The following is a 23,759-nucleotide window of genomic DNA, read 5'->3' as shown; positions in this document are numbered from 1 at the left end:
CTGGTCAACATTTCTGCCTCTGCTAATTGATCAATCACCTCGTGGTTGTTCATGAGACGTTGCTGCCACGTTTGACTGCATATCAGCAGTTACTGTGCATCAAACATAATTATACGAAGGACTGTGAGATACAAGTGTGTGACAAAGCAATTTTTAAATGCAAATATTATGCAGAGGAAACATTCTAGTAATTTTTTTTGATACCAATCTATGTGGTTAGGTAACGAACATGAGCGTTTCACTGTGTTCAGCGATTTGGATCAATTAAAATTAATGGCGCAAGGGAAAACAAGTAGATCTTAATGTAGATAAATGCACAATTAAGTACATCAGAACAGGAAACATGAAATGTGTGCAAGATGCAGGGATGTCTATTGGCAAGGATGAATGTGATCATTGACCATTTACTGAAAGTACGCAGTCAGTGTAAAGCAGCTATCAACAAAGATAATCATATACTGGGATCCATTGCAAGAATTTACTGCAAGTTGAAACTAGCTATTGTAACTTTTTTATATCAATCGTTATTGAGGTCGCATTTAAAATATTCTGTGCATTTTTGGATACTACCTTCAACAGGATTCGTAATACCGGAGAAAGTTCAGAGAAGTGCACAAGGATGATTCTGGGTCTCCCAGCTCCACAGGACTGAATGTTTAATTTACTGGGGGAAAAATGGTTGATATGCAGCTATAGAACTTTTCTCAGGAGTGGGTCAGCAAGAAGTTTTTCAAATCCTGTGGGAATTGATAATGTAGGTGCTAACAGGTTAAGCTCGGACTATGTGCGCAGACCAAGAGGACGTTAGTATAAAATTAACTAGTTTGAAGCATGACTTGAGATTATAGGAATTCTTTTTCTCTACCCCCATCCCCCCAATCCAAAGTAATGGATATGTGTAATTAGATTCCTAGCTGAGGACTTTTTGTTGTATGTTTAGTTTTCTACTGTTACAGCAAGTTCAACTGTTTGTGCCTGTAGATGTACAGTTGGCATGACGAAGGGGCCCAATTTTTAAAAAAAAATTAAATTGAGTACCTGGCGGTTTGGGGTAAGGTCTTCCTGTCTTCAGCTTGCTGAATGTGTATTTGATCCCGAGAGGTATAACTGCAAAGGTTGTATCTGGACAGCTTAGTGATGATATTTGATTCAACTTTTGTGTATATAGCATTCTGGTCTTGGTTCCAAACTTTACAAAGTCACAATTTTTTTTGAGACATAAGTTAAATTCAATCCATCATATTTTCTCCCTGTTTCTGTAATACTACAATGTATTACATTAATGAAATACTTTGATTTTGATGCCTGTATGTACTTTGTTATGAAGTTTATGAAACATTCCAAAAAAGTGTGCAAGTATATAGAAAGATCAGGGCCCAAAACATTGGCACAAATTTGCACTGGTAAGATATTTTTTGTTTTCTAAGTTGGGTATTTTAGGTTTTTGGTTTCATCCTTTGTTATAGCTAATATTCTGAGCAGAAGAGTACAGTTATATAACAAACACATTGACGCTGCTAAATTTACTTCTGATCCAGTAACAGGGCTTTTAATTGTATTTTGAATATAAACCCTTTAGAACATTTTGCCTGAAGAAACTCATTGAAGTTACTGTGGAAGTACTATTATAACGTGTGTTGAGTTTATAGATCTTAGAATTATATTTAAATGACTTGTTTTTCAGACCAACTTCAACACTGTTCTAACTAGAGAAAAAATGAAGAAAGAACAAATTATAAATGAGCTGAGTGACAAACTGAAAAAGCTAACCCAGCAACAAGAAAAGGATAGAGGTGAGCTGGAATACATTAACTACAGGAGTAATTTGAAGACTTTGTTGTTTTAATGTCTCTGAATCCTTAAGTTAGAAATTTAGAATCGGGAAATCTTGGCCTGTCTTTCTGTCTGTCCATAAACTTTTTTGTGTCTGTCATATGTCACAGTTAAGAGTGTCGAAAGTATTTTAAAGAAAGAAAAAGTTAGGTAATCATTTGTGCTGTTTTTAACTGACCTAGAACCAGAAATTCACAAGCAGCTTTGAATCTGCAAACGTCTTTTGCCAAACAGCAATTAAACTCTGACCTTGGGCAAAATTTACTTACGGCAATTAATTTTTTGGGTCTCTGAGAGAGGGCAACTTAAACACACACCTATACTTTGCTGTCATATCATCCAGCTTACAGAGACCAATGCCATAAGAGATCTGTTAGTAATAGCACTTTATCTCACCTATTAATCAAAGTCGATAAATTACTTCCGCCTCTCGGCCTTGGTTACCAATTAATATTCAGTGGGACACATTTTCCTCTTACTGAACTTGGGCATAAAGGATCACAGAGGTGAAGTGCATAGAAGAAAATTGTACGAGAAAGAGCCTGTCCAACTTTCCTCTATTCATTGCTTGCAGGTGCAAAGAGGAAAATCTGCCCTTGGGTATCTACAGTGTTGGGATGAGTAGAATCTGCATTTATGTTGCATCAGACCTTCTAGCTTTGGCACTCTTAAAGGGGTAACTGTAACAGAATGTCATAAATTTGTGAGATTTTGCTTTCAGTTGCTGGTAATTGACCTGACTCCAATTTGGTAAAAAGATGCTTTATTGAAATTCACAAAAGGACCAACACATGCAGTGTTGGGGCAGTGGTTTACAACACAGAATAGGAGATCATATCATCCTTTCTGCACTGGGTAGAGTCTTGTCTGTCCAGGAGTCTTGAGGAAAGCTTGCTTTCCATCCCACCTGGGATATCTTCATTGATTCACACGTCTTCTGCCCCTCCTGGGGTGACCTCTTGGACTCCTCAATCCTGCTCTGCCTGGAGCCACTTCTACTGACTCGGATCGTTTGCCAAAGTTACGTTACTCCTGCTAAGTCTCTACAACCTGATATCAGTGCAGGGTGCTCTTTTTATGCCCCTTTTGGGGTGGACCCAGGGTTAGCTATTGACATAGGCCCTTGTCCTATTGGGGTCTCCCAAAAAGGCGAGGTGTCTAATAGTGCCTTGAGTTCTTTGTTTCTTTAAGGAAAAAGGTTCAGCCTTACCCACTATCTTCCACTTTTCAGGGGTCTGCAAAAACAACTTGTGTTCCACTTCTGGCCTTAACCTTACACAGTGGCTTAAGACTGTTTTGCCTCATCTTATCTGGTCCTGCCTTTGCATCAAGGCTGGGAATCTACGGTCCCCCAGGCCACCTTTCACTCCTTCAGATTCCAGGCCAGGTGTCCTGGACCAGCCTATAAGGCTTCGTTGTTTTACGACTACCCAGCATCTGAAGAATCCCAGCCCTAATTAAGTCAATGTTTGTTTGTTTCATCTTTTAGCTTGTTCATGTAAACCGTCCAGAAGGCGAAATGCCACGGCTGCCTTTCCGACAAGTTAATGGTTTTAAGAGCTTCCTGCCCTGATATCAGTTCTGCTCAATTTATGCATCCAGCACCAAAGTATTTAACTACACAATATCTTGTAGATGGAGGTAGCTGGGGGCATGTGGAGGTGGAGGTAGCTGGGGGCCCATACAGACAACATTAGAGCTATTTCACTTGCCCACTGTACTAATGAGCAAGGGTACAATCTAACAAATTAGATGATTTTGCTTTCAGTAAATGTATGAAATTTGTAACTTTGATTTTCCTTCTATTTCATAAATTTATTTCATCAGATCAAATCCTAAGCTGTTTTCTACATAGCATTTTGTTAATTTTCACTAAACTGAATCATGAAGTTTGCTGACTATACAAAGCTGGGTGGGAATGTAAGCTGTGAATGTAAGTGGACTCGATGGGCCGAATCACCTCTTTCCATGCTGTAACCTTTCTATGATTCTATAGGAGGATGCAAAGGGCTGTCGGCAGGTTAAGTGAGTGGGCAAGAGGTGGCAGATGGAGTATAATGTGGGGAAATGTGAGGTTATTCATTTTAGTAGGAAAAATCGAAAAACTGAATTTTTTTAAATGGTGAGAAACTATTAAATGTTGGTGTTCAGAGGGATTTGAAAGAGGAATTTGGTGTCCTTTTACACGAAGCACAGAAAGTTAATCTGCATGTACAGCAAGCAATTAGGAAGCCAAAGGTATGTTGGCCTTTATTGCAAGGGGGTTGGAGTACAAGAGTAAGGAATTGTACAGAGCTTTGGTGAGACCATACCCTGGAGTACTGTGTACAGTTTTGGTCTCCTTACCTAAGGAGGGATATATTTGCTTTAGAGGTGGTGCAACAAAGGTGCACTTGATTGATTCCTGGAATGAGAGGGTTCTCCTATGAGGAAAGTTTGAGTAGAATGGGCCTATACTCTGGAGTTTAGAGGAATGAGAGGTGATCTCATTGAAACATATAAGATTCTATGAGGGCTTGACAGGGTAGATGCTGAGTGGATGTTTCCCCTGATAGGAGAGTCTAGAACTGGGGGACATAGTCTCAGGATAAGGGGTCAGACATTTAGGACCGAGATGAGGAGGAATTTCTTCATTCAGGGTCGTGAATATTTGAAATTCTCTACCCCAGAGGGGTTGTGGCTGCTCAGTCATTGAGTAAGTTCAAGACTGAAATCAATAGATTTTTGGACTCTTATGAGGATCAGGTGGGAAAGTGGAGTTGAGATCGAAGATCAACCATGATCTTATTGAATGGCTGAGCAGGTTCGAGGGGCCGTATGACCTACCCCTGCTCCTATTTCTTATGTTCCTATGGCTGGGAGTATTGATGTAAATATAGTTAACATGCATGCTAAAATATTGTTGGATTACAAGAGTCTCTGCCTTTCATCATTGTAGCAGACTAATGTCTCACTAGTGTTCATTAAAAGTAGTCCTGCCCTGAATGATCTTAATTGGTTTCAAATATTGGCTTATAAAATTGATTTAAATGTATTCATTGACCTATGCATATATGATGACATCGGGTACAATACTAAAATAGTGAAGAGGAATTTTTTCAGTACTATATTCGTGTGCACATATTTGTTCACACATGTTGACTTCAGATATGTTTATGATACCCATGAGTGTGGTGTTGCATTACTAATTCAAAGAGATTAATTCTTGTTTAGTAAAAGCCAATCTCTGAAGCTGAGTAGTTGGCTGCTGTCACACTGTGCTCAGCTTCTATTTTATGATGAACAATGTAGAACTAATATTTGTTGCTTTTGATAGATGGAATCTTGTGTTAATATGCATAATTCTAAGTGCATTATTGTGTATTCAGTTTTGATAGAAACCCTCTCTGCAGACAGAGCTACTTTGCTACAAGAAAAGAAAAAGCTTGATGAGGAACTCAACAGGCTACGAAGTAATGTACTGGTTTGTTCTACCTTTTCATCACCTGGACCTTCTGGAGCTGAGGCTTCTGCTGCTTCTGGGCCTGACATTCCATTTGATTCGGAAAGGCTGGCATCTGTTACTGGAGCAGTGGAGGATGGAAGAGTAGACCCTGCAATGGAGGCAAGCACCATGACTGTACGGTGAGTAGCCACCGGCATACAATATTTTTTTTTACAGTTAAGATGGATAATAAGCACTTAATTTCACTTATTTTGCTGTGAAAGAAATGCTGCTTAATGGTGAACGAAACCAATAATCATATGATTGCACCAATGCACATTCCTTCAGTTCCTAAAGTGGTGAGTTCTGTATTTTAGATGTGCTCTGAGGGAGAGGAACCAAGCAGAAGAGTTCCTTCTCCGTAGCAAGGGAAGAAATTTTGTCACTAAATCACCCTGACCTCACTTCAAATCAGTTTCGAGGCACCGTAAGCAGCAGCCTGGTAGCAAGTAATCCACTTGCCATCTTGTCCACAAAATTATATTTGGGATTTAAAGACCTAATTGTGGCTCATTTCTTAATTTTCCCTAATTCTGGATGATGGCATCACCTAAGGAAATAAAACCAACTCTGGCCAGGTTATTTTCTTTCTTACTGCTTTTTCCTTTGATGCTGAATTAAACTCATTCTTGGATGCTTATAGACGTGATTACTGTATGCTGTGTTACCAACTGCTTTCTTTAGTACTCCTGACTGATCATAACCAAACATTTGCTTTAGTGAATTATATCATTCAGGAGGTAGGGAGAATATCCTTGTCTGTCCCTGTTGTCACCAAGGACCCAAAAACCCTTTTGACTGTACAAGTGATGAATCTGACCCTGCAGTTCCTCAGAGGAAATTGGATTTCTGGTACTTAATGCCAGAAAAGGAGGAGGTTGCCCATGACCTAGTCCACTCTAAGTATCTCACTCTGTTAGGTCCTGTCTCAGACATGGTGTTATTTTTTTCCTAACTCAAACGCCTCAGACTTTCCAGAATTTGCTTTATTTTCCTCCTATACAGCTGGAGTGAACTGACTTTACAGGATCTACAAAATCACCTTAGAGACCTTTACATTCTGCCAGTAGCTGCTACAATGTTGCTTTTCAAGTGGCGGAAAATATGCCAGAATACTTCTCCAGTGTAAGAACCCTCTACCTCCAGTCTACTTTAGACTCATCAGACAGTTTCTCAGTTAAGGAGACTCAGAGGAAGTTCTCTTTCCTCAGGAATTTCTTGCCTGGTGGTCTATAGTCAAAATTACCCAAGCAGTTGTCAGCAAATCATCTTTACCATCGAAGGAGGACTATACACCGACTACTCTTGCTGCAACAAATTGGGATTCACTGGAATAGTCTGTCGTAATAACTTTGAGAAACCTGCAGTAGTTAATTTAATTTGGATGCCACAAAGCAAACTTCTTTAGGTTAGGAAAGCAAATTATTCCTTGTAATTCTGGGCCTGGTGCTACTAAAAAGACGTCTAATAAATAGTTCAGAATAGCTCAAATTATTGGCTGTGACTGGATGTTTATCTGTGGTGGCAATCCAACAATAATTCAAGAAAATCCTGCCATTCCATTTGCAGGGATGGATCTACCAATATAAGGTACATCCTTTTGCCCCCATGTTGGTGCTGGTCTGTTCTTGCCATCCATCCATCGTTATAGCACTTATTTGGACAATTGGCACCTCATCAGAAGTATGTCAACAGTTCTCTGTTTCAATGTGTCTCAATTTTTTTTTTACCACCTTTTGAGCAGTCTTGAGAGCCAAAGCAATTTTGCAATCAGATGGAAAGTTTTCGGTCATCTGTGTCGAAGTAGTCGGAAAGGTATTTGCAATAAAGCTTGCTTTTTGAATGGTCTTAATCAACCACCAATATCACAACTTAGTACATATCATTCAGCCTTGAACATTGTCTTTGAAATAGTTGGAGCTGAATAGAAAGGTTGTAGTCATGGGGAATTCGATAATTAGGGGGATAGATAACATCCTCTACAGTCGTGACCGAGAGTCCAGAGGGTGCGTTGCCTACCTGGTGCAAGGGTGAAGGACATCTGGGAGCAACTCGGAAAGGGAGGGGGAAGATCCAGTTGTCGTAGTCCATGTTGGGACCAGTGACATAGGGAAGAAAAGGGAGGAGGTCCTGCTAAGGGAATATCAGAAGCTAGGAATTCAGTTTTTAAAAAAAAAACATGACCTCACTGATAGCAATCTCGGGATTACTACCCAAGCCATGTGCTAATTGGCATAGGGATAGGCAGATCAGGAAGGTGAATGCGTGGCTGAAAGACTAGTGTGGGAAGGAGGGGTTCTATTTCATGGGACACTGGCACCATTACAGATAGGAAGGAACTGTACTGTTGGGACAGGCTCCACCTGAACCGGAATGGGACCAGTGTCCTAGCGGAAAGGATAAATAGAGCTGTTGATAGGACTTCAAACTAGTAAGATGGGGGGAGGGATCTGGTGAAGATAACGAGTCTGAAGAAAAAAGAAATAGGAAATGAGAGTAAAGGTTAGACGAAGATAAGGAATAAAGGTAACATAAATGGTCAGGGAACGAATACAGTTATAGAACAAAAGTACAAAATGACTGTTCCCCTCATTTTATTCTTAATCACTAAAGACAAATTAAATTGCCTGTACAACAATGTGCATAGCATTTGAAAATGGGGGAACTGGAGGCAATAATTAATAGCGAGGAGCCAGATGTGATCGGGATAACTGAAACATGGCTACATAAGCATCAGGACTGGCAGTTAAATATTGCAGGATATAACTTATTTGGGAAGGACGAATGGGGATGGGGTAGCTCTACTAATTAGAGACAACACAATAGCAATAGAAAAAGTTACACTCTGTTTTCTGTAACTTTGATAGAAACTGAATCCATATAGATTGTGACAAAGGATAAAAAGGGATCGATCATGTTAATAGATATATTCTACAGACCACCTAATAGTGGAAGGGAAGTGGAGGATGAAATATGTAGACAAATCTATGAAAAGGATCAAATAATAATCATGGGAGATTTCAATTACCCCCAAATAAACTGGCAAGGAGAGGTAGGGAAAGGGGAAAATGGAATGGAGTTTTTACAGTGTGTACGGGACTCCTTTCTTATTCCATATACGAGAAGCCTAACAAGAGAGGAATCACTGGATTTAGTAATGGGAAATGAACCAGAACAAATAAGAGAAGTAAGGGAACATCTAGGCAATAGTGATCGTCATATAATAAGGTTTAAAATAATGATTGAGGAAGATATAAGTAAAACATAGACCAAAGTAATAGATTGGGGAAAAAAGCTAATTTTGAGGGGATAAGAATGGAACTAGAGAAGGTAAACTGGAAAAAAACTTTGACAGACAAAGAAATAGAACAGCAGTGGGAAATATTTAAAACGGTGAACAATAGAGTTTAGGAGATATATTCCTCTTTTTAAAAATAAAAGCAAGAAAAAACTAGCCAATAATGAAACACCATGGATGAATAGAGATAAGGGTAAAATTGAAACTAAAGGAAAAGGCATTGTCTGAGTACATAGACAGTAAAAGAGAGGATGACAAAAGGGAATACGAGGAGGTTTGGAAAGAAGTCACAAAAACAAAGAGGAACTACGAAATTAAATTATCAAGGAATATAAAAAGAAATAGTAAAATATTCTACAGACACTTAAATAACAAAAGAAAAATCAGAATAGGGAAAGGGCCACTAAGGGATGCACAAAATAAACACTCAGGTAATGACAGTGAAATTGCAGAAATATTGAATAATTTCAGAAGGGAAAGTCATGCGTGACCAACCTTATTGAGTTCTTTGAAGAAGTAACAGAAAGAATGGACAGGGGTAATGCAGTAGATGTAATATATTTGGATTTTCAAAAGGCCTTCGATAAGGTGCTGCTGTATAGGCTCATGACTAAGGTCAGAGCATGTGAAGTCAGGGGACAGTTAGCAGAATGGATATCAAGTTGGCCAGAAACCAGAGTAGGGTTAAGGGTATGCACACAAACTGGCAAAAGGTAGGAAGTGGTGTTCCACGGGGATCGGTGTTGGGATCACTGTTTACAATTTACGTTAACTATTTAGATTCGGGAATCGGAAGTACAATTTAAAAATTTGCAGACTACACCAAACTGGGGGATATAGTTAATACAAAGGAAGAATGCATCAAAATGCAAGAGACATTAATAAACTTGCAGAATGGGCATGTAATTGGCAAATTAATTTCAATATTGATAAGTGTGAGGTAGTATATTTTAGTAGGAAGAATAAGTAGACCACATACTAATTGAATAATGAGAGTCTAAATGGGATAGAAGAGCAAAGGGATTTTTATTTATTCGTTCATGGAATGAGGGCGTCGCTGGTGAGGCCGGCATTTATTGCCCATCCTAATTGCCCTTGAGAAGGTGGTGGTGAGCCTCTGCCTTGAACCGCTGCAGTCCGTGTGATGAAGGTTCTCCCACACTGCTGTTAGGAAGGGAGATCCAGGATTTTGACACAGCAACGATGAAGGAACGGCGATATATTTCCAAGTCGGGATGTTGTGTGACTTGGAGGGGAACGTGCAGGTGGTGGTGTTCCCATGTGCCGGCTGCTCTTGTCCTTCTAGATGGTAGAGGTCGTGGGTTTGGGAGGTGCTGTCGAAGAAGCCTTGGCGAGTTGCTGCAGTGCATCCTGTGGATGGTACACACTGCAGCCACGGTGCGCCGGTGGTGAAGGGAGTGAATGTTTAGGGTGGTGGATGGGGTGCCAATCAAGTGGGCTGCTTTGTCCTGGATGGTGCCCCAGTAAAATTGAAGTCAATGGGAATCGGGGGGAAGACTCTCCAGTGGCTGGAGTCATACCTAGCACAAAGGAAGATGGTAGTGGTTGTTGGAGGCCAATCATCTCAGCCCCAGGACATTGATGCAGGAGTTCCTCAGGGGAGTGTCCTAGGCTCAACATCTTCAGCTGCTTCATCAATGACCTTCCCTTCATCATAAGGTCAGAAATAGGGATGTTTGCTGATGATTGCAGAGTGTTCAGTTCCATTCGCAACCCCTCTGATAATGACGCAGTCCGAGCCCGCATGCAGCAAGACCTGGACAACATCCAGGCTTGGGCTGATAAGTGGCAAGTAACATTTGTGCCAGGCAATGACCATCTCCAACAAGAGAGTCGAACCACCTCCCCTTGACATTCAACAACATTACCATCACCGAATCCCCCACCATCAACATCCTGGGGGTCACCATTGACCAGAAACTCAACTGGACCAGCCACATAAATACTGTGGCTACAAGAGCAGGTCAGAGGCTAGGTATTCTGCGGCGAGTGACTCACCTCCTGACTCCCCAAAGCCTTTCTACCATCTATAAGGCACAAGTCAGGAGTGTGATGGAATACTCTCCACTTGCCTGGATGAGTGCAGCTCCAACAACACTCAAGAAGCTCGACACCATCCAGGACAAAGCAGCCTGCTTGATTGGCACCCCATCCACCGCCCTAAACATTCACTCCCTTCACCACCGGCGCACTGTGCCTGCAGTGTGTACCATCCACAGGATGCACTGCATCAAGTTGCCAAGGCTTCTTCGATAGCACCTCCCAAATCCGCCACCTCTACCACCTAGAAGGACAAGAGCAGCGGGTACATGGGAACACCACCACCTGCACGTTCCCCTCCAAGTCACACACCATCCCGACTTGGAAATATATTGCCGTTCCTTCATCGTCACTGGGTCAAAATCCTGAAACTCCCTTCCTAACAGCACTGTGGGAGTACCTTCACCACACAGACTGCAGCGGTTCAAGAAGGCGGCTCACCGCCACCTTCTCGAGGGCAATTAGGAATGGGCAATATATGCTTGCCAGCGATGCCCACATCCCATGAACGAATTTAAAAAAACACTCTGTCAAATGCTGCCTTGATGTCAAGGGCAGTCACTCTCACCTCACCTCTGGAATTCAGCTCTTTTGTCCATGTTTGGACCAAGGCTGTAATGAGGTCTGGAGCCGAGTGGTCCTGGCGCAACCCAAACTGAGCATCGGTGAGCAGGTTATTGGTGAGTAAGTGCCCCTTGATAGCACTGTCAACGCCACAGTCCATCACTTTGCTGATGATTGAGAGTAGACTGATGGGGCGGTAATTGGCCGGATTGGATGTGTCTTGCTTTTTGTGGACAGGACATACCTGGGCAATTTTCCACATTGTCTGGTAGATGCCAGTGTTGTAGCTGTACTGGAACAGCTTGGCCAGAGGTGCAGCTAGTTCTGGAGCACAAGTCTTGAGCACTACAGCCAGGATGTTGTCGGGGCCCATAGCCTTTGCTGTATCCGGTGCACTCAGCCGTTTCTTGATATCACGTGGAGTGAATCAAATTTGCTGAAGATTGGCTTCTGTGATGATGGGGATATCTGGAGGAGGCCGAGATGGATCATCCACTCGGCACTTCTGTCTGCAGATGGTAGCAAACGCTTCAGCCTTGTCTTTTGCACTCGCGTGCTAGACTCCGCCGTCATTGAGGATGGGGATGTTTACAGAGCCTCCTCCTCCTGTTAGTTGTTTAATTGTCCACCACCGTTCACAACTGGATATGGCAGGACTGCAGAGCTTTGATCTGATCCGTTGGTTGTGGAATCGCTCAGCTCTGTCTATAGCATTTTGCTTCCGCTGTTTAGCATGCATGTAGTCCTGAGTTGTAGGTCCGCCTGGTGCTGCTCCTGTCATGCTCTTCTACACTCCTCATTGAACCAGGGTTGATCCCCTGTCTTGTTGGTAATGGTAGAGTGAGGAATATGCCGGCCCATGAGGTTACAGATTGTGCTGGAATACAATTCTGCTGCTGCTGATGGCCCACAGCGCCTCATGGATGCCCAGTTTTGAGCTGCTAAATCTGTTCTGAATTTATCCCATTTAGCACGGTGATAGTGCCACACAACACGTTGGATGGTGTCCTCAGTGCGAAGACGGGACTTCATCTCCACGTGGACTGTGCGGTGGTCACTCCTACCAATACTGTCATGGACAGATGCATTTACGACAGGTAGATTGGTGAGGATGAGGTCAAGTAAGTTTTTCCCTCTTGTTGGTTCGCTCACCACCTGCCGCAGGCCCAGTCTGGCATCTATGTCCTTCAGGACTCGGCCAGCTCGGTCAGTAGTGGTGCTACCAAGCCACACTTGGTGATGGACATTGAATTACCTCATCTGTATCCCATCCCCCATCTAGGGATACAGATGGGGGAATTGTGTATCTGTATCCCATCTAGGGATACAGATACACAAATCACCAAAAGTAATTAAGGCCATTTTAATTTTTTTTTAAAAAGGGAAAATCAAGCACTGGGATTCATTTCTAGAGGGATAGAATTGGAAAGCAGAGAAGTTAGGTAAAACTTGTATAGAACCTTGGTTAGACCACACTTGGAGTATTGTGGACAGTTCTGGTCTCCATGTTATAGAAAGGATATAGATGCAAAGGAGAGGGTGTAAAAAAAGATTCACACGGGCGATACCAGAACTGAGAGGATATACTTGTCAGGAAAGGCTGGGGCTCTTCTCTCTAGAAAAGAGAAGGCTGATGGGTGACCTGATTGAGGTCTTTAAGGTTATGAGGGTTTTATGAGGTTGACATAGAGAAAATGTTTCCACTTGTGGGGGACTCCAAAACTAGAGGTCATAAATATAAAAGTCGTTTATAGATCCAATAGGGAATTCAGGAGAAACTTGTTTACCCAAAGGGTGGTAAGAATGTGGAATGTGCTACCAGAAGGAGTAGTTGAGGCAAACAGCATAAAGACAGTTAAAGGGAAACTCGATAAGCACATGAGGGAAATAGGAATAGAAGGATATGCTGATAGGCTTAGATGAAGTAGGGAGCGAGGAGGCTCGTGTGGAGCATAAACGCTCTAACAGTCACTCGGTAATGCACTGCATCTGACAGTGTTCATAGAGGCAATCACCAAAAATATTGTTAAAGGAGCAGGATGAGTCATTTTGGATCCTTAACTGTCTGTGCCTTTGTTTTGAACACACATTCCTCTTTATATTCTCCCCATTTTCCTGAGATACCTGGAGAGTATTACAAACGTCATGGGTATAAAACAAAAAAGAAGTTGTATGTAAATTTTTTGTAATGTGCCCAGGCAAATGAACAATACTGTGTCTGGTAATTGTTTTTAGTGACTAGACTTATTTTACATCTTAGGATCTCACTTCAGTCTTCAAAAGCAATAGAGGAACGACATTGTTTAAATTTTGAATTAGTTCCCTCTCTTACCTGTATTGGACAAAACTGCAGCTGTGTCTCAATAGAGGCTTGTTACAAGAATCTGAATTGCAGTTTTTTTTTAAGAACTGTTCTGTGCCATGACTGCTCATGTAAAGGGACTAAATCAAAACGGGACAAAAATACCTCTTGTTGTCCCCCTGTATTATATATGGCACAATGGCTGGTTGGTTCCTCAACCTCATTCTAAATCCATTCTAAAGCTGGTCAGAATTTCATTCATGATTGGAAATTTCCATTTCTTCTCTCTCACTTTGCAAATCTCATTGATTCCATTGTATGAATGCCCCACTTTGATGTGTTCAAAATTAAGCCTATTTGTAAGATTAATCAACTTTTTCGGTCTTTTGAGTCACATAATCTTGTGCCTAGTATTTCCAAAGATTAACAAATTGGATTTTTGAGTGTACAATGCACTGTTACCACCTTGTCGATATAAACATTTAGGTAAGATAATGGGCCATTCTACTTTACCTGCTGTAACATCTTGATCTAAGCATAAACATCCATTAGATAACATTTGCAATCCAAATAGTTTCTGGTTTTTTTTCTTAAACAAGGTTGCTTGGACTGTTTTTTCAGACCATCTCTTTTTCCCTCTCGTTCTCTTCTTCCCCTTCCTCACTTATCCTGAATTCAAGAAACCCAGTAGCACAGACCTTTTTGGGGGGTGCACAAAGAGGACTTGAACACTGCCTCAATAAGTGTACTTACTGCAGTGCAAAGTCTGCTGCTGGTTGTTTATCTGGAGCTCTTTGAAATTTGTAAGCTATAGAAAGCATTGAAATATTATTTATACTTGGTGTCCTTTTTTCAATGCATTAATCAAAGCTCTGTTTACTTTATTACAGTGAAACCATCCATATGTCTGAGGAAAAACATAGGATTATGATTTTAGAAAGAGTAAGTAGATGTTCAAGTTCAGTAAAGTATGGCTAACATCATGCAGGAGATAATTTGATATGCAGTGAAACCTCCTTAATTGAATAGACACCCCAAAATTTTGGTCTTACATGGCACAGCAATAGTCTAGGCATGGAATAAAGATAAGTATAATTCAAGTAACACAAATTTGAATTTGTTCATTCTTGTGGTATCCGGTTGATTTGTGTGTCAGTTTAGCATGCTCGCCTCTGAGTCAGAAGGTTGTGGTTTTAAATCTCACTCCAAGATTTGAGCACATAACCTTTGCTGACACTCAAATGCATTACTGAGTGACTGTTAGAAGGTGCCACCTTTCTGATGAGAGTTCAAACCATGCCTGTTCAGGTGGGTGTAAAAGATCCTACCCAGCATTCGAACAAGAGAAGGGAATTTTCCCGGTATCCTGGTCAACAATTCTCCCTCAATCAACATCTTAAAAAAACAGATTAATTGGGCATTCATCTCATTTGCTGTTTGTGGGGCATTTGTGTGCAAATTGGCTACCAGATTTGCCTACATTTGGGGTGTTCAATAAATTGTCTTCAAGTACACAATGAGGCCTTGGGGACCACACATAAAAGTTTAAATCCATGTTCCCACTAATTTACATAGATCCCAAGTTGCTGATGCTGACAGATCTTGGTGTGCTGATTAGAATTTATTCACCAATGAGGCAACAGTGTTAAAAACCAGCCCTTTCCAAACTTTTAGACTCAAAATTAAACTGGACAAACCAGCAAGTAAGAGATATAATCGGAAATCGGTCTGAGTTGCCTAGGCTTAAAGATTGGATTGCCATGGTATAGATACACATTGCACATCTTGGGCTTACATGGTCATATTATTTTATAAATAATTAATTGGATGTGAAGAGCTTTGGGGTGCTGTAAGAACATGATAAGGTACTATATAAATGTAAGTTCATTTCTTTCAGACATCTGACAATGTCAGATTGGTGTTAGAATATTGTGCAATAAGGTAACATTTTGCAATAGGCTGTATTCCAATACAATTCTGAATTAAAATGGAGTTTGGGTAATGGAGGTTTCACTGTAATTAGTCAAGGCAATAGTCTTTCACTGGAAAGAATGTAACACTTGTTAGTTAACTGATGTGTATGCATTTGGTTATAAAGGCAGTATTGTAATTGAATGGTTTACATAATGCATACATCACCTTAACTTTGCTCTTGGGATTTTCTGACATCTGTGAATTCTCTGAATTGTAATACTTGTAACTTCTTTATTATCTACGTGTATTTATGATGCACCCTTTGTAAAAATTAATTATCAAGTAATTGCACTCGTGAGAATTTTTTTTAGAATGCATTAATGTTACTTATTGAATGTGGTGTGTTGAAGAATATTGTTCTCAAAGACTTCTCATCATTATGCTTTTTTTATATAGTATGGCAGTGCATTACTGTTTTGCTGGCAGTAGTATAAAAATTGAGTATTAATGCCAGGAATTGGGGATATGAGTGGAACCTTATGGGTGTATATCATAATATTCACATAGTAAAGTGTAGTCTCTTCGGAAGCACTAAACTAAATAATGCAATCTGTTCCAAAAATGTGAATAATATATATCTGTGTCCACTTCATATGAAATTACTTTTCCTTGGTTGTTTATCCTTAAGTTTATAATACTCCTCCCCCTCAAACAGCTGGAAGGACTTGGAGCTGGAGGCGAAGGAAAATTTATGACACACTTTCCATCCATCTGAGATAATTTGATAACTCAGTAACTTAGACAGTTCATCATATTTTGCTATTCTGAAATTACTTTCTCCCATCAAAATGGAGGAACCAGCGATTTACATTTAAGTGTTTGTCCTTTCACCTTTGGGATCTGTGTTGGCACCTGTGTTTAAATCTAGCCCAGACATAGGATTAAAGTCTCCTAATCTGGCAGTACGCACCTTGGGACGTTGTACTACAATAAAGGTACTATATAAATGCTAGTTGTTGTAAGTGTCTAAAGTAAAATAACTTGAATAGTGTCAACCCACTTCCTGATGGACAAACTGTAGAACAGACTTTCCCATACATAGCACAATTTTTGTTCTCTGTCTCACTCAGGGAAACAGTTGGTGTGCTTGGTATACGTAAGTATGTAGGAGATGGTGCATTTCTGAAGTTGGGGAGCTTTACTCTACACGATATACTGGGTGCTATCATGGATACCACCATGTATGCACATCATGCATATGTATATTTTTGTCCTTAAACGCTATTTTAACAGCTCAGTAACTTGAGAACCTTAATTTTCTTTTTACCATATTTTTAAGTAGGTTTCTCTCATCATCCCTGGACTACCTTTTGAAAAAAGTAATCATAGTCCATTTGTATGTATTTATGCTAAATAGCTTAGTACAAATCATTCTGAATGTATTGTGGGTTACTTTGTTTAAAAAAAACATACATTGATTGCTGCTCTGAACTTTGAGTACACTGTCTCTAACATTTACTCACCACAGACCTCTCCAGCTGCACTTTACTTCCATTGATCTTGCCTGCAATGTGGGACCTTGCTGTACATAATTGGCTGCCATGTTTGCCTACAAAACAGTGACTACACATCAAACGTAATTAATTGGCTGTGAAGAGCTTTGGAATGCCCTGAGAAAGTGAAATGTCACTGTATAATGCAAGTTTATTCTCGGAACATTTGTTCTAAAAAGTAACCAAATGCAGCATCATGTATTAGTTAGGTATGTGGTCTGTCACGCTCTTTGTGCTCACAAATGTCACTTCTGGGCAGTTCAGTTGTTCACTCTGGTTACAATCGTTCCTCCCCAGTTATTACAGGGAACGCCTGTTGGGCGAGGAGGGGGGCACATCTGATTGTGTGAGTGAAACCAGAAATCATAAAATACATATGTGGGGGAGACCATGAAGAAAAGCTGTGACCTTTCCTTTAGAATTCTGTTGAGTGACTCTTTGGGGGACAGTCCAAGGATGTGCAGGCAAGTACCCTGAGCAATTAGTTCTTACTGTTCACTTTAGGAAAGATTCCATTGGGTCAAATACAGGTGATCCAGGTGGTATAGCCAGGCGACTGAGTAGTTGCTGCTAACCTGAAAGATACTTTCATTCCAAAATCAGGAAAGCTCTCGTGACATATCAGTGAGGCAATCTACTGACACAATGCACTTCAGTTCAACCTGCCCTTAGCTCCTAGGATTTTTTATTAATTACCTTAATGTTATGACAGCTTACTTGTGGCAAACTGGTCTCTGCATTTACCCATATCTGGATGACTTGCTGGTGAAGATGATGAGTAGATGGAAGAAGAGCCCAGCAAGTTTTATCTTGCTGAACTGCCTGAAATTTATGTTCAATAAAGAGAACTCTCACTTGTGGCCAAAACTGTATCTGTCCTGCAGAGGGCATGGTTCCAGACACAAGCTTGTCTGTCTACTACCACTCAGATTTGCCATGATTCAGGTCAGAGCACTGGTGCAGCATTATCTGTACATTCTAGGTCTGAATATCACACATCTTTGATATGCTGTACATGGTACTTACTCAAGTAGCCATTACAGCTGAATTTTCTCACTTTCCAGACTGAAGTTATCAGGGATCAAATTGCAGTTGATGCTCTTCAGTGGTAAATACAGGGGACCTACTTCCTGGATGAACTGCAGCTGGATGGAGAACAGAGGCAGCGGAAGGGTTGAGAGGGAAGATGGAGCTCGGTCCCATACTAATGAAGGCTGATCCCCAGGCTTCAGATGATGTCACCAAGGGGGGGCAGCATATAGATGAGTAAGAGGAGGTTCTAAGAATGGAGGACACTGGAGATGGTACAGGTTTAGGAAAGAGAAGTAATTGCTAGAGATGTTCTGGTTATGATTGGATTGTAAGAATAGAACCAAGCAAGAGCAGGGTCCATGGAGCAGAACAACTGGAGAGGCAATGGAGGAGGATCATGTGATTGACCTCACTGCTGCCTTCGACAAAGTCAAAGAGGATTAGGAGAGGTAATGCACAACAGTCAGAGAATGTCGTTCATAACTTTGGTGAGGGTCGTTTTGGTGATGTAGAAAGGGTGGAAACCTGATTGGAGTGATTTAAAACAGACTTTTGGGAGAGGTGGGCATGGATCTGGGAAGCAATATCACATTATAGAACCTTGGAAAGGAAAGGCTGGCTGAAGATGGGAGGTTAGTTAGTGAGGACAGAGGAGTTGGGGGTGGATTTTATGAGTAGGGGAGGGATTATGGCAGTTTTGAAAGGTATAGGGCAGTGCCTGAGAAAAGGGAATCATTAACAATAACCCAACTGGCCCCCATTTAAGTGGATATCAGAAATTTAGTGAGAATAGGGGTTGAGGAAGTAGATGAGTCTCGAGGATGTGATGAACTTGGAGAGGGCATAAGAGGAGAGAGAGAGAGAGATGTGAATTCAGGATAAGGGCAGGGGACCCTTGGGGGCAGTTTTGGCTTGGTGGCAGAGGGAAGTGGGGGGGGGAAGCAGCTGAATAGGTCGTATCCAGGAGACCAAGAAATCCACAAGCTTCTCGCAGTTATAGGTGAGGGTGGAGGGGGGTAGGGGAGAAGGGTTTAAAGAGGTAGTTGATGTTAGAGAAAAGGAGCCTAGGGTTATTGCCTTCAAGAGTGATCCTAGAGTAGGAAAGCCTTTACTCTGAAGGCATATATTGTCTAGTTTCCCTCTGGAGTCTTGGCCAGTGTTCAAGTTAGGTTGATAAGTGCCAATGATTTATTTGTGCTTGCAAATGCTGAATGAGGAGCTGATTCTAACCTCTGTGACCCAGATGCTGTTATTTCTTTCTATCACCATGCCTGAAATGGGAGTGATGGTAAGGGAACTCCTTGTTTTCTGGTTTATGAAGGATACCTGGAAGTTCTGCCCATTTTGTTGTTCAGGAATTTGAATTTGATTTTGTGCAACTCATTTCAGAACCTCTTAAACTAGTGGGTTCCTGCAACCATAAATTTCTCAAGGATATTATTTAATCAGCTCTTGTCTGTAGAAAAAAATAGTGAGCTGCACTATTAGTGGTACATCACTACTTTTCTTTCATATATGGATTGGAAAGTTCTCTACCTAGTCCCTTCTTTTGCTTAAAGTTTTTCACCTGTTTTAGGAAAGTATTGTGCTAAAGTTTTATCAAACACCTCCTGTCTCTTCCATTGAAAGAAAAGTATCACATGGTTGATGTATGCAGGAAAATATCTTATGTAGGTAGGATAGAGAACCTTCATCCCCTTAATGTTGTTGGTTTTCTTTGGAAATAAAAGTTTAGTGGAACTTGTTACAAAGCAGTGGTTAGCAAAATATGTCTCCTTGTGATGCTCCCCATCAGTGTTAGGCACACCAGGCAATCAAGCTCATTCTATTCATGAAGCTGCTACATCTGGCCAAGATGGAGAAGGCACTTAAAGTTCATTACAAAGCAGCTACTTGGATCACTGAGCCTTGACTTTGTAGCTCTGGTTGAGCTTCAGTTTTGCTGTCCTCTAAACAAATCTAAAGATGTAGGTCCTCCAAAACCAACAATCTTTTTTCATGTTACTTTGTTATATTTCCTAATTGTATATAGAAGTTGAGCACATGGGGAATAATAGTGGATTGTTTAGTGTACATGTAGGTTACCTCATTCTTTGAAATGTTAATTTCTGTGTACAAAGCTCTCTCCCATGATGCTTGTATTCTTTCTGACATGGCATGGCGTGTTATCATGCTTTAAAGTAAATAGTCTTCTGTGCCAGTTCTGCTTCAGTGTAATGTTCCAGTGCTGGTTTCTTACTTCACTGCTTCTCCATCTGAAGAGCTGCAAGCCTTACTCTGAGCATTATTCTCAGGTCTTTCCCAATGCTGCTGCTCAACAATCTTATAAATGCATCCATGCAGATTGACTACTCCCTGTGGTGAAGCGCTTCTTCCAGATGGTTTACCTGTGATGGAGCACACTTGGAGGATTAATGAGCACAGGGTCATGCTGTCCTTGTGCATAATCTTCATTGTCTGGATCCTCCTATAAAATATTTTCCCAAGAGTACAGTTTTGGGAGGCTATCAATGCCATCTTGCTTTGTACGCTACGTTGTCTTATTGAACGGATAAAAGGAAATTTAATTTCCAACGACTCCCCACAAAAAATATGCTCGTACAATCATTTTGGAAGTGAAAGTTGCAAATTTTCAATGGGATTATTGCCCATTTTGGAACTTTTGAAGTTCTTAATGACTTGTTTGTTTAAATGTGGGCAGGTTTACACATTTTACCATAATTGAAATCCTTGTAGATAATTGGGAAGCTGCACAGTAGTGGAGTGCAAATATAATTGACCACATGGAGGCATGGCCCACAAGATCCTTTGTTCTATGGAAAGCACCTGACCTTCATTTGTCTGTTCAATACAATAGTATGGCTCATTTGAGGAATGCATCACATGAAAGATTGTAGGTGGCAATCCATTCGCTGCTGCCCTGTACCATGCCATCTGTTTGCAATGTTCCATATTGTCTATTGAGTTATCCGAAACAACCAACTCCTCTAACCTTTCCACTCAGTTTTTAAATCTCCATACATTCTTATCTGGCTTTGCTAAGTTCTTCCCCCAACTACCTCCCTTCTTTGTGGTGACTCAAATAATTCCTTTTTTGCTTGTTCTGTGTTGTTCTCCATTACAATAAAAGCTATACTTGCCTATTCAAGTGGACCTTATCAGAATATTTTTAATGCATTCATATTTGCAGCTGGGTATGTCAATAGAACTATATCAAGTTTGTGAAAAAGGGCAGGAGATCTAATTGCAATTGACTTGAGCAGTAGCAAATGAGGCACTGATGTATGCATAGCAACATGTTTCCTGCCTTTCATGAGAGTTACCAAAAGGAGTTATGAACAAAATGCAGCTGTTGTTGAAAATGAGCAGTTGTCCCTTATGTTGGGAGATTTCTCCTAACCATCATTTATGCTTCCATCAGTGCCAACAAAAAGTAGATTCACTAGTCATTCATCCTGCAGTTTGTGGGACCTTGTATGCAAGTTTGCCTATATAACAGTGACTACACTTCAAGAATAATTTGTTGGCTGTAAAGCGCTTTGGGGTCTTGGCAGGGCATGAAAGGCCCAATATAAAAGGGTCTATTCTTTCTGGCATTTGTGTTTATCTTTTTCTTTGTTTTACATTTTATTCATTTGGTACCCTCGACATGCATTAGATATGAGAAATTCAGTGGTAAAGAAGTGTTGAGGCTCTTAACTTAAGCTCTTCTCTTAGCTGGAAGAATGTCATTGCCTTCTCTTGCTTTACATAAACTGCTCCAATAGGGGAGTCTTTCATTTGATTTCTCCCATGAGCATTTATCATGTTTATACTGCTCCTGCAAGTGAGAACTTTCTGAATATGTTGCATGCCTTTTTTTTGTGGTTACTGTTAATTTTTTCCACATTTTTAATGTCACATTTATAAATCAATTTATTCTTTAAATCATAGAACGGTTACAGCAGGGAAGGAGGCCATTCAGCTTATCGAGTCTGCACCGACTCTATGCAAGAGCAATCCAGCTAGTCCCACTCCCCTGCCCTATCCCCATAGCCCTGCAATTTTTTTTCCTTTCAATTACTTATCCAGCTCTCTTTTGAAGGCCATGATTGAATCTGCCTCCACCACCCCCTCGGGCAGTGGATTCCAGATACAAACCGCTCGCTGTGTAAAAAAAAGTTTTTCCTCATGTCACCTTTGGTTCTTTTGCCAATCATCTTAAATCTGCGTCCTCTGATTCTTGAGCCTTCCGCCAATGGGAACAGTTTCTCTCTATTCTGTCGAGACCCTTCATGATTTTGAATACCTCTATCACATCTCCTCGCAACCATCTCTGTTCCAAGGAGAACAACCCCAGCTTCTCCAGTCTTTCCACATAACTAAAGCCCCTCATCCCTGGAATCAGTCTAGTAAATCTCTCCTGCACCCTTTCTAAGGCTTTCACATCTTTCCTGAAGTGCGGTGCCCAGAACTGGGCATAATACTCTAGTTGTGGCTAAACCAGTGTTTTATAAAGGTTCATCATGACTTCCATATTTTTGTACTCTATGCTTCTATTTATGAAGCATAGAGTACATAACCGCTTTCTCAACCTGCCGTGCCACCTTCAACGATTTGTGCACATATACCCCCAGATCTTTCTGTTCCTGTATCCCTTTTAGAGTTGTGCCCTCTAGTTTATATTGCCTCTTCTGTGTTAATTTTCGCATTTTTCTGCGTTAAATTTCATCTGCCCTATGTCCGCCCATGCCGCCAGCCTGTCTATATCCTCTTGAAGTCTATCATTATCCTCCTCACTGTTTACTACCCTTCCAAGTTTTGTGTCATCTGCAGATTTTAAAATTGTGGCCTGTACATCCAAGTCCAAATGTATTTTCCTTTCCTGTACCTTTTTTTCAAAAAAAATTCTCTTCAACCATTTTCTTGCTCAACGACCTGAGGTTGCATCACATTTTTCACAAGCTCCAGTTGACCAATGTTGAGCTAGCATCTTCCTTTGAAATAAAGAAAAGCGCCCACCATGAGACTATGCATCTGGATTAAGTATGGAAACACATCATTCCGAGGTTCTAACATTTGATCTATTTGTAAATAATCTGATCTCTGATTTAAGGCGCATTCCGATATGAGTGACTCAACGCTATAAAAAAAAGTCATAAGTTTCATGATGTTTTAACTGATGCTGTTGCCTTGTGCACATATATTGAGGGGAAGGAATTGAAAAAACTATGTTGATATCAAATGTCATTTGATGAATATATCTTATCTAAACTTTTTGCTGGTACCTGATGGTGGCATTTTACTTTTTCACTCAAGTACTTTTATCTTGGCAACCAGTTAAATAACAATTCTAAGTTTTGTGTTAAATGTGCTACCAGTTTAAAAATTGAATTTATTTTGCTTGCTTGTAGACATTACAAATGAAAGAAGAGGAGAATAAACGTTTAAATCAAAGATTGGTATGTATTCTGTTTGGGCCACAAAGTAAATAAACATTTTTATTTGGTCCAACTCATTGCTGCCAGAACAGTAGTTTCAGAATAAACCCCACAATGAGCTATTTTAATTCTACTGCTCTATTAGAAAACTGGGAAAGGGTGGATGAAGTGGTGAGAAATGTAATGTCATTACCTGCCAATTTGCAAGTGCTTCCCACCTTTTAAATTGTTTCTCCTCATAAAATACTAGGTTCTATTGAAAATTCCACTAGCAATTCTAAAATAGAAAATACAAATT

At 40.6% G+C, this 23,759-nt stretch overlaps 1 protein-coding gene across 6 annotated transcripts in view; it reads left to right on the top strand.

Annotated features, from left to right (window-relative positions):
- The window catches only part of rb1cc1 (RB1-inducible coiled-coil 1), a 172,384-nt gene that overhangs the window by 125,810 nt on the left and 22,815 nt on the right, over positions 1-23,759 (top strand). For 4 of the 6 annotated variants that reach the window (XM_067979947.1, XM_067979928.1, XM_067979930.1 and 1 more), the window contains 4 exons: positions 1,685-1,793; positions 5,202-5,457; positions 14,433-14,484; positions 23,435-23,482. In XM_067979947.1, coding sequence (XP_067836048.1) covers positions 1,685-1,793; positions 5,202-5,457; positions 14,433-14,484; positions 23,435-23,482 — 465 coding nt within the window. Of the gene's footprint in view, positions 1-1,684; positions 1,794-5,201; positions 5,458-14,432; positions 14,485-23,434; positions 23,483-23,759 lie in introns of those variants that run through there. The other 2 variants (XM_067979953.1, XM_067979954.1) reach the window with 2 other exon arrangements.

This window comes from Heptranchias perlo, chromosome 3, assembly GCF_035084215.1.
Source record: "Heptranchias perlo isolate sHepPer1 chromosome 3, sHepPer1.hap1, whole genome shotgun sequence".
In the NCBI taxonomy this organism is placed as follows: domain Eukaryota; kingdom Metazoa; phylum Chordata; class Chondrichthyes; order Hexanchiformes; family Hexanchidae; genus Heptranchias; species Heptranchias perlo.
The sequence above is the reverse complement of the archived record's forward strand: the minus strand, read 5'-3'. Positions and strand labels throughout refer to the sequence as shown.